The 14,423-nt window shown below is 45.9% G+C and overlaps 1 protein-coding gene across 1 annotated transcript in view; it reads left to right on the forward strand.

Moving 5' to 3' along the window:
• Positions 1 to 11,779, forward strand: part of Dnajc27 (DnaJ heat shock protein family (Hsp40) member C27) — a 26,124-nt gene extending 14,345 nt beyond the window's left edge. The window contains exons 4-7 of the mRNA XM_031356259.1: positions 1,389 to 1,553; positions 2,374 to 2,496; positions 7,685 to 7,845; positions 11,563 to 11,779. Coding sequence (XP_031212119.1) covers positions 1,389 to 1,553; positions 2,374 to 2,496; positions 7,685 to 7,845; positions 11,563 to 11,695 — 582 coding nt within the window. The 3' untranslated portion in view covers positions 11,696 to 11,779. The remainder of the gene's footprint in view (positions 1 to 1,388; positions 1,554 to 2,373; positions 2,497 to 7,684; positions 7,846 to 11,562) is intronic.
• The last annotated feature ends 2,644 nt before the right edge of the window (positions 11,780 to 14,423 follow it).

Below are 14,423 nucleotides of genomic sequence, written 5' to 3' on the forward strand. Positions count from 1 at the left end.
TTTTTTTCTTTTTTTGGTTTTTCGAGACAAGGTTTCCCTGTATAGCCCTGGCTGTCTTGGAATTCACTCTGTAGACCACTCAAAACTCAAAAATCCACCTGCCTCTGCCTCCCAAGTGCTGGGATTAAAGGCATGCACCATCACTACCCGGCTAGAACCTAATATTCTTGAATATTTTGTCGGCTCAAACTTTCATGGCCAGTGTGAAAGATAAATGCCTCCCCTGCCCCCGCAGGGTTTCTTATGTAGGTCAGATTTGCACTGACCTATATGTAGCCAGGCTGGCCTCAAACTCACTGTGCAATCTAAGCTTGCCATAAACTCACAATCCCTTTCTCAGCCTCCTGAACCAGACACTGCAATCATCCCCTGCTTCTTCACTTCTGAATGCTTAGTTAGAGTGAGTCTGAGTGCACTGGGGACCTCGTAAAAAAAACATAAAGCTATGTTCTCTGTCAAGGTTCTGACTAGAATTCCCACCCACCCGACTTCTCACTGCCTCTGCCACCTGAGTTCACCTTGCACTTCCTGTCAACTCTTTTGAGAGGTACAGCTATGTGCCAGAGGTAAATTGCCATTTCTGATGAATTATCTGAGGATAGACAGAATGCAAAGAAGAAGAAGATGTGAGTATTGTTCCCCAGGTGCCCGATCTAAGTGTGTTGCTTCATTATCTCCCATAGTCCAGCCTTTGTACAATCTCCGGTTATAGATGAGGAAGTGCAGGAAGGTCATGTGATCAGATCAAGGTCACACAGAGGTCACACACTTCTGGTCGGTGTGGACCTAGAGCTTCTCAGGTGTGCTCCTTGTGCTCCGATTGCACTGGGCTCTGAGGTTGGACGCTGAGATTGATGCTTAGCCCTGGAATGTCCCGGGAAGGCCTGCCTAGGATGCTGGGATAACAGAGATGTGATGATGTGTGGTAGCAGCTGTCATCCATGATGATGGCGTTCTGTTCCAAGTTCCTCTTGGCTGTTCACCGACCTTCCTGAGACGGCCTTTACATGACTGTGCTTCTAAGTCTACCCACAGTTGGAGTGCTGCCTCTGAGGAGCCAAGCCCTTGTTTCTTGCTAAACATTCTCCTGACCTACAGATTTGTTTGTGTCATTTTGATTTTATATAAAGTCCTCTCAAAACCAGTAAATACTGAGATACAATGAGTATTCCAAATATAAAAAAGGACACAGTTTGTTAATTAAGGACTGTGAGGTGCCTGTCCTGGAACTCACTCTGTAGACCAGGCTGGCCTCAAATTCAGAAATCCACCTGCCTCTGCCTCCCAAGTGCTAGGCTTAAAGGCCTGCGCCACCACCGCCCGGCTGAGGTACATTCTTATAAAGATCACAGCGCCAACACCTCATGCCTCTGTTCTTCCATCTGCAGGTCCGAAATGAGTTTTACAAGGACACACAAGGTGTGATACTGGTCTATGACGTTGGACAGAAAGACTCATTTGATGCCCTTGATTCATGGCTGGCAGAAATGAAGCAGGAGCTTGGGCCTCACGGGAACATGGACAACATTGTCTTTGTTGTTTGTGCCAACAAGGTACCTGCTTTGAATGGGTTTGCTAACACCGTTGTGCTTTTGAGGACATGAAGAAGAAAGAGCTGGGTGTGTGGCTTAGCCTGAAATCCCGGGACTCCGGAGTCAAAAGCAGGAGGCCTCTGAGATTGAGGCCAGCCTGAGCTATGTAGAGAGTTCCTGGTCAGCATGGATGGTTTATTGAGACTTTGTCTTTAGTCTTCGAGCATAGACACTCGCACACACAATGGGGGCATGTTATTTTTTAACATAGAAATCAGTAGCCTTAGCCGGGCAGTGGTGGGTGATGCTTTTATCCCAGCACTTGGGAGGCAGAGGCAGGATTTCTAAGTTCAAGGTTAGCCTGGTCTACAGAGTGAGTTCCAGGATAGCCTGGGGTACATAGTGAGGGCTCCCCCAGCCCCAACTCAAAAAAAAGTAGGCTTTGAAAACATGTCTTTGAGACAAAAACCATGAAACCTGGTCTAACTGGATTTCTTTTCATTTTTTCCCCCTTGGGTTCCAGCTTGAGGAAACAGGGACTATTCAGGAAAAGCCTAATATTTGTAGCTTGACCTGGTAGGAGGGGTTGTTCATGGTAGAGGTGGCCTCTTGGGTAGGATAGGTAATGATGCAACTTTCACAAAGTGCATAGCAGCTGCTTTCCCATGGGAGGAAGCGGGACGTGTGGTCCAAATTAGACGGAGAACCTGCCGTTGGGCTTTGTCCTGTTTAGCCTGATGGTTTTATGCATAGCTCTGAGGCTCAGGATAAAGACCTCACTGGGCCTGGTGTAGTGGGACAAGGTGGATCCTCTCTCTACCCTGTCCTGACTTTATTTCAGATTGACTGCTCCAAACACCGCTGCATTGATGAGAGTGAGGGGCGTCTCTGGGCTGAAAGCAAAGGGTTCCTGTACTTTGAAACATCAGCACAAACTGGAGAGGGAATCAACGAGATGTTCCAGGTAATCAGACGCCCGTTGTAGGGTATGTGTCAAAGCCAGCCGGGGCAGATCATAGTTAAGATTCTGAGAAGCAAAACAGTCACGGGACTTTGTCAAAGAAGGGGTGGGGTGGAGGGAGTGAGAAAGTCTGAGTGATCTGTTGTAGGGCAGACCTGGTTCATCAGGAAAGTGTCAGACCTGGTGTCTCAGTTACTGTCCTCATCGCTGTCAGAAGACACCTGACCAGAGCAACTTCAGGAAGGCAAGGGGTTTGTTTTAGATGCAGTTGAAGAGAACAGGCCGCTGTGGCAGGGAAGTTACGGTGATAGAAGGTTGAAGCCAACACTCAGGAAGCAGAGAAAGGTGAGCGCAGGCCGGAGCTCTGCTTGCTTCACTCCATGCCACAGATGGTGCTGTCATAGTTAGGGCAAGTCTTCCTAGCCCAGGGTAGAAAAGCTGGCAGACAGTCCCCAGTGACTCTAAATCCCATCAAGTAGAGTGAACCTTCACACCTGGGGAAATTCTTCACCATGACCCCTCAAAACCTTAAATTGCCATTGGAGCCTAGGGATATTTTACTTTTATTTTGTTTGAGACAGGGTCTTATTGTGTTGCCTTGGCTGTCCTAGAACTCGCCATATAAACTATATAAACTAGGCTGGCCTCAAATTCAGAAAGGGTTTGCCTGCTTCTGTCTCCTGAGTGCTAGACTCAAAAGTGTATGCCATCACATCTGAAATTTGTGTCTTAAACACTCCAAATGTTTGTCCTGGTCAACAAGGTTAGTAAGCCATTGCTTCAGTGACATGAAGATTTCTCTTCAAAACCATCTTTGGATAGTGGTGTTACATTCATATGAAGACTTACTATGGCAAAATTGACTTGTCACATACAGGTTATCTGACCCTATACTCACAGATCTGCTCACAGTTCACTTAGTTCAGAGACTAGGAGACCATCACTGCAGAATCTAGCTGGTCACACATAAAAATTCAAAGGCAGTAGAAGGTTGTGCTCCCATGGCAGCCTGAGTAGATGACCATTTCTTGTTGTTCTCTGTATTTGTGTGTGCATATTTGTATGCATATGTGTATAGGTGTACTCTCATGTGTGTAGAGGTAGATGTCAAGTGTCTCTCTTGCTCTCCACCTTTTGAGCTAGGGGGTCTCTTTGTGAACCTGGAGCTCACCAAATGTCTAGACTGGCAGTGAGAGAGTCGCCAGGATCCACCTGACTGCTACTTCCCCACACTAGCGTTGTGGCCGTGGGCATTGACCCTGCTCCTGGCTCTATAGCACTAGATGTCAATTTTTTTGTTTTTTTGTGTTTTGAAACAGGTTTTCTCTGTGTAGCCCTGGCTGTCCTGGAACTCACTCTGTAGACCAGGCTGGCCTTGAACTCAGAAATCTGCCTGCCTCTGCCTCCCAAGTGCTGGGATTAAAGGCATGCACCACCATTGTCCGGCAAGATGTCAATTTTGCAAAGCATTAATTTTGAATAATTTTTGGGGAAGGAAGCTACTTAAAACAGAAAGTAATAGAGTCAGGACCTGATTATCCATCTATTTAGAAGTGAAAGGCTGGAGAATCTTAGAATTTAAAATGAGGGCATTTAATAAAAATGTATGTATAATGTATAACCTTTACCTAAAAGGGGGCATGGAAAACCTCTGTAACAAGCCAAAAATGTGGAGTAGCCAGTTCTAGGAACTTGGCTAACTCAGAGCCTCAGGGCTCTGGTTCCCGAAACCTGCCCCTCCTGACTGATCCACAATGAGGGCGGAACTAGGAATGAAGGTCTACTGGTTTATGAGGCTCTCCACCCTGCTGAGGCTCTCCACCCTGCTGACCGATAGATAAAGATTACATTCCTAGAAGGAATATGGTCCCCTCCCTAACTGAATACCTTGGGTTGGGTCCCTCTGAAATTTTCCACTGTTTTAATGTTATGTTTCCTTGGTAACCCTCTCCCCGCCCCCAAATTGTGGTTTTTCCCTTTAAATACCCCTCACTTCTTGTGTTCGGGGTCGAACTCCTCTGGCCAGCATGGTCATGAGATCAACCCCGGCCGGTACCGGTATCTCAAATAAACCTCATGTGATTGCAGCAAGTTCGGTCTCTCATGAGTTATTGGTTGGCCATGTCATCCTGAGACTTGAGTAAGGATCTCCCCAGTTCTGGGGGTCTTTCAGAAGGTGTCTTTTTTAGGGTTTCTGTTGCTGCAATGAAACACTATGACCAAAAAGTAACTTGGGGAAGAAAGGGTTCGTTTGGCTTAACTCAGGACAGGAACTCAAGCAGGGCAGGAACCTGGAGGCAGGAGCGGATGCAGAGACCATGGAGGGTGCTGCTTACTGGCTTGCTTAGCCTGCTTTCTTAACAGGACCACTAGCTCAGGGATGGCACCACGCACAGTGGACTGGGCCCTCCATCACTGATCACTAATTCACAAAGTCCCCTTGTTGGATCTCATGGAGGCATTTCCTCTACTGAGCCTCCTTTCTCTGTGATGACTCTACCTTGTGTCAAGTTGACACATGAAACCAGCCAGTATAGAAGTGGGGATGTAAATAAACTATTTTTCTTCTTGTGAGTGTATTTAACATTTGGGGAATTTTTAGCCTTTCAGATACTGTAGCTGACCTGCACAGAGTCGGTCTTAATTGCTGTGTGGGACTGTATTGCTTCTCTGGATTGTTTTCTCACACAAAGCCACGCCTGGAAAACAGGTGCCATCCTTGGCTGGCAGGATTTGCTATGCTTCCTCTTCATTTGAGCACATTGGTCTTCATGTTCACCATATTTGTGACACACAGCCATCCAAGTAACCATTGACAGTTCTGGGTGTTTACACATCTCACCTTACTTGAGATATGTGACAACATGTGCCGAATATTGTTTTTGTTTCACATAAGAGAGCACCTCAGGGAGTGTGTGTAGAAACGGAAACAACACTTCTCCTCCTGGTTGAGTACTTTAACTGTAAGTAGTCTGTGGTCATTTGATACACAAATACAATGCTTCACTATGCAAATCAGAGTAGCTGGCCTCATTCATGTGCTAATTTCTCTGTCCAAGTGCACCTTTCCCCCTTATTTTTCTGCTTTGGGGAGTCTGCCTGGTTTGCCGTAGGCTATGCTGAGGTATGGCTCTCTTTAGCTATATTCTAACTGGGATTTGTTCATTTTCTGAGATTGCCTGGTACCTATGGAAGCCAGAAGAGGGTCTTGGGTCCTGTGAGGCTGGAGGTAAAGTTTGTTGTGAGCTGCCATGTGGGTGCTTGGAATCAAACACAAGTAGACCAGGCTGGCCTCGAACTCAGAAATCCACCTTCCTCTGCCTCCCAAGTGCTGGGATTAAAGGCGTGCACCCCTGCCGCCAGACAACTCTGTCAACGTTTTCTTGTTTGTGTAGTAGTGATATTTTGATTGAGTACCACATCTGTGAAGGCAACATTGTAGAGACCCTGCATATTTCTCTTTCTCAGAAGAATGCCCCTTGTTGTTGTAGAAGGCATATTGCAATGAACTCGTGTAAACTTTAATTTTTACTTTAATGTCAGAGATCTGAAGGAAGCCCAAAGTGTTTCCTAAACCTTGTAATTTGGTAGGATTCAGCTTCCAAAGTCTGTCTTTGATCAGTTGGGTTGGTTCTTGGCTTTGAGTTTAGTTGGAATGTGTGAAACTCCTGAGATACAGCCTCTCTGAGGTGCCTCAGGGATTTCACAAGTGTTGATTAGGTATTCTGGGAAGGCCAAGCTCAAGTGTTGTGGGCTAGTTTTTTCCCCTGGGAGGGTGGGATGGGTTGTATTCTTAGTTTCTATCTGGTAAGCCTCAGGTGGTCTCAATTTTTGTATGAGTAACCTAGATTTTAGCTAGAAATCCTCAAGGAACCCCCACCTAGATGGGGTCCAGCTCCACCTGGCACCTTCCTACGCAGTGCCTTCTTTGCTGCCGTGGCCACTGCTCTAGCCTCAAACTCTGATCTCTGCCTCTGCCTCCTTCTCTCAGTGGGACTCTGTGTCTGTATGATCCAAATATGGCCTACAGAAGAGAATTAGTGGCCACCTCAGTGATTTCATGTTTGCCGTGTCTGTTGCCTGACAATAGCTACCTTGTGCATCTGTTCAGTTTAACTCAAGTTGAGTTCTCCCAGGAACACGTATTACAGAGTCACACGTGCTATGAGACATGTGTCATCCTAGAACTTAAAAGGCAGAGACAGGAGGACCATTGGGTTCAGTATCACACTCTGCTATGTAGCTAGTTCAGGGCCAATCTAGGCTATGTGAGACTCTGTCTCAAAAAGCAAAACGATTCAGTATTGTTTGCAATGCCTAGAAGTCTAGGCAGTTGGCTAGTCCAGGAGTAGGGAATTAAATAAATTGTGGTGTAGCCACATAATAGGATTCTGAAGTCATTAGAAAGCAAAGAAGGACCATAAATGTAGGAAGATTCCAAGAAGGAGCTAGAGATTGACCCCGGGTCCTGGCTCATGCTAAGCTACCACCCCTACCACTGAGCTATATCCTAAGCCTTCCTTTTACTTTTTGTTTTGAGCCCAGGTCTCATTAAGTTTCTGAAGCTGGTCTTGAACTCACTATATAGTTTGAGCAGACCTTGAACTCCTACCTTAGCCTCCCAAGTAGCTGGGATGACGAGCATCCACTAGCAGGCCTGGACAAGATTATGAGAGAGACTGCAAACTGCTGAGCATTGTGTTCATCCAAGATCCTTTGTGTAAATATTTATGTATTTGCACATGAAATTTGCTGGTAGCAGATGTTTCTGTGGGGATACTAAACTATGCTAACGATAGCTGTACCAGGAAGAAAGACTCAGGGTAGAACAAGGTTTTATATTTTACTATTTGAATTTTTCTGACAATGTTAGTCTATTACCAACTTCAACTGTGCCTCTTTGAGAGTAGGATTATGAGTCATTTTAATTTTTTTAAATTAATAAATTTTAAGTTAGCTAATACTTTTCTGTTTTAAAAATACGTAGTTATGGGGTTGGGATTTAGCTCAGTGGTAGGGCACTTGCCTAGTAAGTGCCAAGTGGGCAGGGGGTGGGGTCGATACACAGTTCCATCCTGAGAGAAAACAGCTGGAGTGTATTTCCTTCACTTGGGACTTTTAAGAGTTACTGAAATGTGTGAAAGGAACTCCCGTTTCAGAGATTCATCTGGGGTGTGTTTTCTTCCTGCAGACCTTTTACATGTCCATAGTTGACTTGTGTGAAAATGGCGGGAAGCGTCCTACCACACATAGCAGTGCTAGTTTCACCAAAGAACAAGCAGACACCATTCGCAGAATCCGAAACAGTAAGGACAGCTGGGAGATGCTGGGAGTCAGACCTGGGGCCTCAAGGTAAGTGGTTTCAGGGTGCTTACTTCTGGAAGAGACTGGGGCTCTGTTGCCAAAACTTTTATACACTCTTTCTCTTTCTGATTGGTTAGGAACTTGTGGAAATAAGTTTCCTAAGAACTCTGCTCCACTAACTTAATTCAGAGAAGTGAAACAGAAGGCACACTACCTGCTGACTGAGCTGTGTCCTATTTCTGTGTAAACACTTGAGGAAATGGCTTGCCCCACCTTTGACTATTGAGCAAGAATTTGACACAATCTAAGAAAACTTTACAAAAAATAATTTTTAAAACATAGAGTTTTAGAAGAAGAAAGATCTTTCAATTTGCTCCCATTTTCCTGGGGAACTGGGGTTCAGTGAAATTTCCTGGTGATCATTGGGGCCCCAGGAGACAGCCGTGTGTCCTGACCTAGGAGCACTGAGTCTGCTCAGCCGCCTTCCCATGAACCTGCTCGTTCTCCACCATGATTGGGTGGTGTGTGCTTACCTGTTGTGTGTGTGAGTGGGTGGTGTGTGCTTACCTGTTGTGTGTGTGAGTGGGTGGTGTGTGCTTACCTGTTGTGTGTGTGAGTGGGTGGTGTGTGCTTACCTGTTGTATTTAGGAAGAGTTGGGCATAGTGGCACACACCTATAATCCCAGTACTGGGGAGGCTGAAGGAGAGTACAGACTTGAGACCAGCTTGGGCTAGTTAAATTCTTTCTCAAAAGGAAAAATAAAGAAGAGGGCTGGGGGCATTTAGTTCAGTGGTAGAGAACTACATACACAGCTCTGGGATCAGGCTCCAACACAGAATGAAAAGGAGAAGAAAGTGTTCTTCCTTGTGCAAAAACAATTGCTAATGATGCTTGACTCATGTCTGACTGATTATGAGGGTTTCATTTTGTTTATTTTTAATGTTGTTGTTTTTTTTGGGGGGGGTGTGGGGTTAAGCACTGCCTGGGCTGGAATTCATTGTGTAGACTAGACTGTCTCTTGCTCACAGAGGTCCCTCACCTCTGTCTGTCTCCCAAGTGCTTAGGGTCTCATTTTATCATACTGTCCTCCCATGCTTCGTCCTTTGCCACAGTGGAAGCACTTGACCTTGAAACTGCATGTCAGCAGCAGCTCTCTTCCTCTTCTTGTCCTCATGGCATATCTTCACACCCAAGGCAAAGAGGAGAGAACTGGGAAGGCTGTTGGGGCCACCTGGACCTCCCTGAGTGCCAGTCTTGCTCACACTTGTAAAGAGACTCAGATGGGTTTGTGCATGTAGCAAAAATTTGTTGGTGTCTTAATTTCCCTTTGGATTCTCTGTAGTCTAATTCTGAATCTTCCATGTCATTTGCAAGTGATGTTGGCTCCACTATTAAGGAATCATTTCTCACCTCCTTACTAATACATTTTAAGTAGTGTATATTGAAGAAAAAGAAAAATTTTGGCTCTTTATTGACTTCAGTTAATCTACCAGAGTTTCCAGGTCCCCTGTGATTTCTGTTTCCATAACCCATATAAACACAAGTTTATCTTTATACAACTGTGTCTATCAAATGACATTGAGCACATTTGGAACAAATCCTTAGATTGTTAAGTTCTAGAGAATTCTGGTACTTGTTTGGAGCCAAATATGATTACAGTTCTTCAACTTTAAAGAAACCTTACTGTCTGTAGGTAGCACTGATACATTGTTGACACCTTACTGTCTGTAGATAGCATTGATTGTTGACACCTTACTGTCTGTAGATAGCATTGATTGTTGACACCTTATTGTCTGTAGGTAGCATTTGATATATTGTTGACATCTTACTGTCTGTGGGTAGCACTGATATATTGTTGACACACACCTACACCAGTCTAGTTGCTCTAGAACTTTCCCTTGAGAGACTTTCCTATGCCTGTAAATCTTGAAAGGCACTCAGTGAGAGGCCAGGCATAACCCTGAGCCTAACTAGATGTAACCTCTAAAGCAGTGGCTCCCCTGCCCCTGCCCCAGTCTGTCTTGCAGAAGGGAGGGATCTTGTACTTGCCTCAAGGACACAGGGTCTTTGGATAAATACAGACTGGCCATTCAAATTTCTTCCAAGAAGGGGAATGCCTCTTGATAACTAATACCAAGAGTATACATGTAAGGGTAGGATAAGGTGACTCAGTGGATAAAGTGCTTGCTACACAAGAATGAGGGCCTGAGTTTGGATACCCAGCACCCACATAAAAGCCAGGCATGGCAGCTTGTGTCTATAATCCTAGTTTTGGGAGGGCAGAAAGCCCATTGGCCAGCCAGTCTAGCCAAAGCAGCCATGTTGAGGCTTAGCAGATCTCGTCTTAAGAAATAAAATGAAAAGTGATAAAAGAAGACGCTGGGCTTCTAGATGAGTGCATATGTGTACACACACACACCACACCACACCATACCACACACACACACACACACACACACACACACACATACACCACACCACACCATAGCCATACCACACACACATACCACACCACACACACATACCACACACACACATACACACACAAACACAAAGGGGGGGAGGGAGAAACATTCACTACACATACACACTTGACAAAAGGTTATATATTACATAGGTAGACTATAACATGCAAAGCTAGAACAAGAAAATCAGGAAAAGCTCTGATGTCTTTCCCTAAAACACAGGGAGTTATTGCTGTGACCCCAGACTAAAGTCACACTCTAGTCTGACATCAGACTCTACCATCTCCAAGCCAGCACAAAGCATATATTAACTGTGAAAGTGCTATGAGAAGTCCTTCCAATAAAAACAACAGTGAGGGCACCTAACACTGTGCCATGCCATGCTGACAGGATCACGGGGACCCTGGTGACAAAAGGAATCCTGAGAAGTAAAACCATGTGGTGAGGACAGAACTCTTCAGGAACCTGGCACATGAGGATGATGAAGAGTGGGGACAGGGAAGGAGCCTGTCGTCTCTGGGCCTTCTCCAGCCAGGTCCTGCTAGTGTGGACCATGGAATTGTCTCAGCTTCTCCTCCCTTATCTTCTCTGGTTATGTGTTGAGTACATCGCTGCTTCCACTGATTTTTGCCTCATGTTGCATAAGCTTTCTTCCCTTGGTTGTTCTCACAGATATCCCCAGCTGTACTTTTGCTCTTAGGCTTGGACTGCTGTGGTCATCACCTACGTGTCTCTCGACTTTGGGGAACAAGCCCCTCTACTATTTCCTTCCCCTGTGCTTTGAAGTGCCCACCCCATGCTAATCACAAATTCCTCTTTTTTTTTTTTTTTGAGACAGGGTTTCTGTATGTAGCCTTGGCTGTCCTAGAACTCACTCTGTAGACCAAGCTGGCCTCGAACTCAGAAATCTGCCTGCCTCTGCCTCCCAAGTGCTGGGATTAAAGGCGTGCGCCACCACTGCCCTGCCAAATTCCTCTTCTTCTAGAAGCTTCTCCTGAGGGATTACCTCTGGCTCCCAGGTTCTCATTCCTTCATTTAGCAAAGGCTTGCTCTGTGCCCCCTAAGTGTCTAGACATGCCAGGCTGCAGCTGATTCTTCTTTGACTGTCTCCTAGACTCACTTGCACTGTATTTTTCTACTTGTGTGTGACCTATTGCTTGTTTGTTGTTTTCTATTCTTTTAGTTCTACCTTTGAGAAAAGGAGGTAATTCCGTAGGAGATGTGTAATGTGCCCAGAGAGCTGGGATGCAGGACTTGGGGCCAACCTGGTCACTGACAGAGCTTGTCTGCTCTTTGCAGGGAGGAAGTTAATAAGGCCTACCGGAAGCTGGCTGTGCTGCTTCATCCGGACAAGTGCGTAGCCCCTGGCAGTGAAGATGCTTTCAAAGCAGTTGTGAATGCCAGGACAGCCCTCCTGAAAAACATCAAGTAGAGGCAGAGGAAACTACAAGCAAGCTCAAATGCAGACAGACTCCCCTTGAGGTGAAACAACCAGCATGGAGTTTTCCTTCACAAATGCTCGCTGTTCTGTTCCCTCGTGTGTAAGTTAATAGTATGGGTGCCTGTTACCGTGTTGTGGCCATTTCTCAGTGAGATGACCGCTTTTGTGTGAGAGATAGTCCCACATCTCTTATGCACTTCATTTCTTATTGCCAGATAACTGGGTGTTTGTCATTGTATCATCGCTTATGCATTCACCTGTGAAAGTCCATGACTGTGACTCACCTGAGCTTCCTCCTACCAACCCACCATCCATCCATCTGCCCACCATCAGAGAAGGGAATAACAACAGGAAAGAGAATGAACCCAGCCCCCCCCCCCCCCCCCCCCCCCCCCCCCCCCCCCCCCCCCCCCCCCCCCCCGGGAGCCTTGCATCCCGCCGAGCAGCTTTTTGGTTAGTATTTTAACCATCAGCCTATATAGTTAGTAGCCAGGCATAGTGACATGTGCCTGTAATCCCAGCACCCAGGAGGATGAGGCAGGAGGATTGTGAGTTAGAGGCCAGTCTGGATTGGATTACTCTGCAAGACTTTCAAAGAAAAACAGGCACCCTTTAGAAGAATGTGATGTGAGCTGACACTGTTCCATCTACCTGCCCTTTTAGAACACTGACTCTGTTCTTTCTCCAGCCACCAGGGGGAGACAAGCCAGTGCTAAGAGGGAGGCAGTGCCAGTCACAGGAGCTGGAGAACCTGAAGCTCATCCTGGATCCCAGGTCTTTGCTCTGCCCTAGAAATAGTTGCTAGTAGCAAGCAGCAACTAACAATGCTGTATCCCTGGGGATGAGGGGCCAGAAACCAGAACAGAAGCTCTTAGAGGGCGCATTGTAGGTTACTTGGGAGTATGTGCTCAGTTGCACCATACAGACGGAGAGGCCAGCTTGGGCCTTTCCTGTGCTTGGCTAGGAGGGGCCCTGCATAAGACTTGCCCTTGTCCTCGGTCCTTACCACAGGTGGTGGGAGAGGCAAACGAGTCCTTTTCCGTAAGCTGGTCTCTTTCTTCTGCACTCGTGTTAATCTGCTTCTCCTCTCGCCCCGCCTGCTCTGTTGTTACATTCCCACATCTGACATGGCCTTTCTTCTTGAATCCCTGGCATTTGCCTGGGCTCAGCTGACTTGAAAGAAGCAGGATTCATTTGGGGCACAGTGGCACATCTTGGGTCTGTGTGGGGCAGAATCCCCACAGTTTCTGCTAGGACTCCAAATTTCTGAATAGTATTTTTAAACTACAAGTATAAGAACTCATAGAGCTGCATAGCGAAGCCTTCCTCATGCTGTTGCTTCTGCCGGGTCCACAGGACTGGACAGAGCTGTTGGAGCTGCACTCATGACAGCCTGGGGAGCAGGCTCACTGCTCGACTCCTGTCGTCCCTCTGAACTGTGGCACTCTTCTTTTGAGCTGCAGCCACCTGTGCTACCTAGAACTTGAAGGATGGCTTTTAAATACCTATCCCATAATGCTCGACAGATAACATCTCTCTTACCTAAGAAGACAAGCTCTGTCTTACTGTCTAAACCCTTGCAGGGTTCTGGGCTTTTTCTTTTCTCCATAGTAGCCTTACTTTGTATGGCTGTGCTCAGCTGCTTTGAGCTTTAAAATGTTGTTCTTAATGAACTCAGATCTGTATACAAAAGATAAAGAGATCTGGTGTATGGCTTAATGGTTTTTTCTGGCCCTTGAGTTAGTTTCTGAGATGATTGAACTCCACCTCAAAGTTCTTGTGGGCCTCAGTTCTGCCTGAGGCTTTTCTTATGCCTAACGTATCCAGTTATCCAACTGCTCTTGGAACAGAAAGTGGGAGTCATGAGGATGAGGGATTGTGCGTGGTGCTGTGAGTCCGAGTGTGGGGCTCAGTCCTCGCCTCATTCAGTAACACAGTGAACGTTACAGCAGGGCACTTTAGTGTTCCCATTTGGATCCCTCAGGTGACTTGCTGAAATATAGTCTGGCCTTGATTCTTAGATCTTGAGACTCTGCTTCTGACATCGTAGCTACTGACCTTTAGGGTGGCTGCGTAGTATTTTATTTATTTATGTAATAGTAATAAAATGAAAAAGTGAAGCCTCAGGGTCCCAGAATTTTCCTGATTTTTATAATCCATCGGCAGAGCATTAAGAAACAACAAAGCATGCCTCAGAATGAAAAGATTTTGAGTCCTGGCTTCATGATCCGGTACATACCTCTGCATTCATTTAAAATCTTGGTGCAGGTGTGTGCTTTGTCCTTTGACATTTTGAAAACTATTTGCACAGTTAAGATCTTAGAATGTCAGCAGGAGTTGCAACTCAGTCATTTCAGTGGCTGAAAATTTTTTATAAAGAACCTTGTCCTCCCCCCCACCCCTGCAAGGGATAAAATATTTGAACAACTGTTATTTTAAAAAAAGCTGTGTCCTTCTCCATCTGAGTCACAAACCAGTGTCACCTCTTCGCCTTGTTGGAGATCCCTGGAGGTATTTCAGAGTTAGTCTTCCAGCCTTCGAAAGCACTTTAGAGCATCCTCCCCTTGGTGTCTGTGTTCTCCTCTTGTGCCTCCTTGGGAACTGCCAGTCTTCACTCTCAGTATCTTACTTAAGCACTGCCACTTTATTTCTCCATTTAAATGTGTCTGTGGTTTACCAGCCTGTTAACTTATGAGTCAGATGTTAGGATAAGATTGCT

The sequence above is a fragment of the Mastomys coucha genome, unplaced genomic scaffold (genome assembly GCF_008632895.1).
Source record: "Mastomys coucha isolate ucsf_1 unplaced genomic scaffold, UCSF_Mcou_1 pScaffold6, whole genome shotgun sequence".
Taxonomy (NCBI): Eukaryota; Metazoa; Chordata; class Mammalia; order Rodentia; family Muridae; genus Mastomys; species Mastomys coucha.